The sequence below is a fragment of the Myotis lucifugus genome, unplaced genomic scaffold (genome assembly GCF_000147115.1).
Source record: "Myotis lucifugus unplaced genomic scaffold, Myoluc2.0 scaffold_247, whole genome shotgun sequence".
NCBI lineage: Eukaryota > Metazoa > Chordata > Mammalia > Chiroptera > Vespertilionidae > Myotis > Myotis lucifugus.
Window position 1 is genome coordinate 1,607,468 of NW_005871295.1, and position 3,221 is coordinate 1,610,688.

General features: G+C 49.4%; 1 protein-coding gene across 1 annotated transcript in view; it reads left to right on the forward strand.

The window, feature by feature from the left end:
- SCTR (secretin receptor) overlaps positions 1-3,221 on the forward strand; it is a 77,367-nt gene that overhangs the window by 69,002 nt on the left and 5,144 nt on the right. Inside the window, exon 11 of the mRNA XM_023762500.1 lies at positions 1,492-1,618. Within this exon, the coding sequence (XP_023618268.1) occupies positions 1,492-1,618 (127 nt within the window). The remainder of the gene's footprint in view (positions 1-1,491; positions 1,619-3,221) is intronic.

The following is a 3,221-nucleotide window of genomic DNA, read 5'->3' on the forward strand; positions in this document are numbered from 1 at the left end:
GCACCACTGGACACGGGGGAGAAGGGAAAACCGTGACCTAGTCCAGGGAGTTTGTAGTATAAATGGGGGCAGGGGAACGGGTCTGGGGTGAGGAGATAGGAAATCCCAGCAGGACCCAGGAGTCAGGGATTTCACCCTTGGGAAAAGGCTAGGTGGGTGTATTTTTCAGGGAGAGTGACCTCAACTTCCATCAAATTTTGAAGATGTGTAATCCAAGAATACTTTAAAACTGTTGAGATGTTAAAGAGAGATGCTGTATTAGTTTGCTAGGGCTGCCATAAAATTCTACAGAATTCTGAACAAGGGATATTAAATTTCTCACAGTTGTGGAGGCTGGAAGTCCAAGATGAAGGTGTCGGCAGGTTTGATTTCAATGGAGACCTCTCTCCTTGGCTTGTAGTCAGTTGCCTTCTAGCTGTGTCCTCATATGAACTTTTTCCTGTGCTCACATAAGCCCCACACTAATGACCTCAACTTAATCACCTCTTATAGGCCCTATTTGAAAATACTATAGCCATATTCTGAGGTCCTGCAGGTTAGAGCTTGAACTTGTGATTTTGGGCGGGGACACAAGTCAACCCATCACAGACATTTATGGCAAAACAGTGTCTCCCAGAGACTTTCTCTGCGTGTTCACAGTGTTAAGAAGCTAGCAGCAGCCTGGATTGCTTGGTGACAGATTCCTTAGGATGTCCACAGGGCAGTGGGCTCCAAAGCAGGGTGGAGCTGGGCATTCAGGATAAAACGCCAGATAAGCCCAGGCTGCTCAATTCAATTTGAATTTTGGATAAACAACAAATAGTATTTTTAGTACTTACACTCCCCCAAAATCCATTGTTTATTTGAAATTCAAATTAAAGTGGGCAACCTGTATTTTTTTAAAAATATATTTCATTGATTTTTTTACAGAGAGGAAGGGAGAGAGATAGAGAGTTAGAAACATCAATCAGCTGCCTCCTGCACACCCCCTATTGGGGATGTGCCCGCAACCAAGGTACATGCCCTTTACTGGAATCCAACCTGGGACCCTTCAGTCTGAAGGCCACCGCTCTATCCACTGAGCCAAACTGGTTAGAGCACAACCTGTATTTTTATTTGCTAAATTTGGTCAATCTAATCTGGGAAGAAAATGAAAGAATTTCACCTTATTATAAAACAAATGTGAATGCTGGCCTTGCTGATACTATATTAGGCCTAGTGTGGCAGTCATATTTGCACATCATTATGAGTAAATATTTATTTGAGTGGGTCCATGTTCTGATTTCTTTACTGGTGGGATGCCTGGTCAGGAAGTTTTGGGACTGGCCATATGTTGGTAAGTGTTGTGTCTCAGTGATGGGTACATGAGAGTTGAAAATTTTCCAAAGTGAAAACAAAAAGTTTGGGGACGCTGCTGCTATGCCTCCTGCAAAAGGCGAGACGGGGTGTGCAGAGCCGGGCGACCACGGGCAGGTGAGGGACAGAGACTGCAGCGTGTCCCTGCGTCCGCAGGCGTCTGGCCAAGTCCACCCTCCTGCTGATCCCTCTCTTCGGCGCCCACTATATCATCTTCGCCTTCTCGCCAGATGATGCCATGGAGATCCAGCTGTTTTTTGAACTGGCCCTGGGCTCATTCCAGGTAAGTTTCAGGCCTGTGACTTTCAGGCGAAAAGAGTAGCTCCCTGTTTCCTGAGAACAGCATGCAGGCCTAGACTGCAAGCCCGGCCTTCCGGAAGGGCTGAGCGGTGCGCTTGGGGAAGGTGGGTGCCGTGGCAGAGACCCAAGAAAAGCAGGGGCAGGACCTCACTGTGCTGTGTGACCCCGAGGGGACCCAAGTCCCCACCAGTCAAGTGGGGGTGGGAGGTAAGACTAAGGAGAGAGAGACCGATTCCAGGAAACAAAAGGGAAAAGTAACCCTAACACGCAGTATTGTGCAACTTTCAGCCTCCACACAGTCAGTGGTGTGAGCCCTGAGGCTATGGCTGAGCCATCAAAAAGTGGGGCAGGAAGATGAGCATTGTGGGAGGGTGTTTGAAAGAATAATATCCTCATATTCATATTGGGAAGTCCATAGAAATGCACCAAACTGAGAAGCCAGAAGTAGCAGCATCAGCATATTATTTAGAATCAGTTAAGAGTTCCAGCCTCTGAGGACCAGGAAGTGGGGGCAGGGGTGTCAGGAGGCTGCTGTTTTGTGTGACTAGAATCATTTGACTCTGAAACCATGAGCATACACAACTTATTTAAAAAAAAAAAAAACTTAAAAGGGGAAAAAATGAAGGGAGAAATTGCCTACCTACTAATTCAACATAGGTTGTGAGGTTAAAAAAAATAGTAACCATGTTTGGCGGCAGGGGCCCCCCAGTTTCACAGGTCACTTGCTTATCTGCTCACAGTTGTATCCTTCCACAAACAATGTGGTGTAGCTTTCAGGGAAAACAGACAGAGGGCAAAAATAAGTCATGAGGGGTCAGCGAAAAAAGAAAATTAAGCCAAAAGAGTTCATACAGAAGCAAACTCCATTAAGTCCTATAAAGGTGGGACAGGGGGTCAGAAACTTGGTCTGGAGCTTCCCAGGAGCCAAAGCAAAGACAGAAACACAGTTTGTTTCAAGATTTACAGTATCCACAGATGAAAGCAAGCTAGTGCCCTGGAAAGGCCTCTGGATTACCGGCTTTGGGGCCTGAGAGGAATTGCTCCCCGTGGTCTTTCCTAGAGAAGCCAGCCTGTTCCCAGCAGGCTCCAGCAGGCCTCCGTCCTCTTCCCCGGGCTGGCCAGGGCCCGGCGAGGGGCTCAGAGCCGCCTCACTCCCAGGTTCTGTGCAGGGTGGCCTAGTGCTCAGAGCCTCCTTCTGCTCTGTGCAGGGCCATCCTTTTGTCACTCTCAGGTTCAGGAGGACACATCACTGGGAACACATAATTGAGTGGAGTCAAGTCTTGCCCTAAGCCACGCCCTCAGACACCCCCCCCCCTCCCCCCGGCCCAGGGCTGTCCCCTCTGCCCTCCCCTGAGCCTCCCTTCTGCCCACAGCACCCAGCAGCAGCCGGACCTCCAGGGAACCCAGCCTCTTGAAACCCAGGATGCTTTTTCTCTAGGCCAGAAGCATTGAGCCCACTGTTCCTGGAATGTACGGGAGGCCCATTTAGCAGTATGTGCTTGGGCGGGAGGGGGGGGGGAGGGTGCCCCCTGAGCGTGCTGCCGAAATCCCCTGCCCCCAGGGAAGCGTGGTGTCCCCTCTTTGGA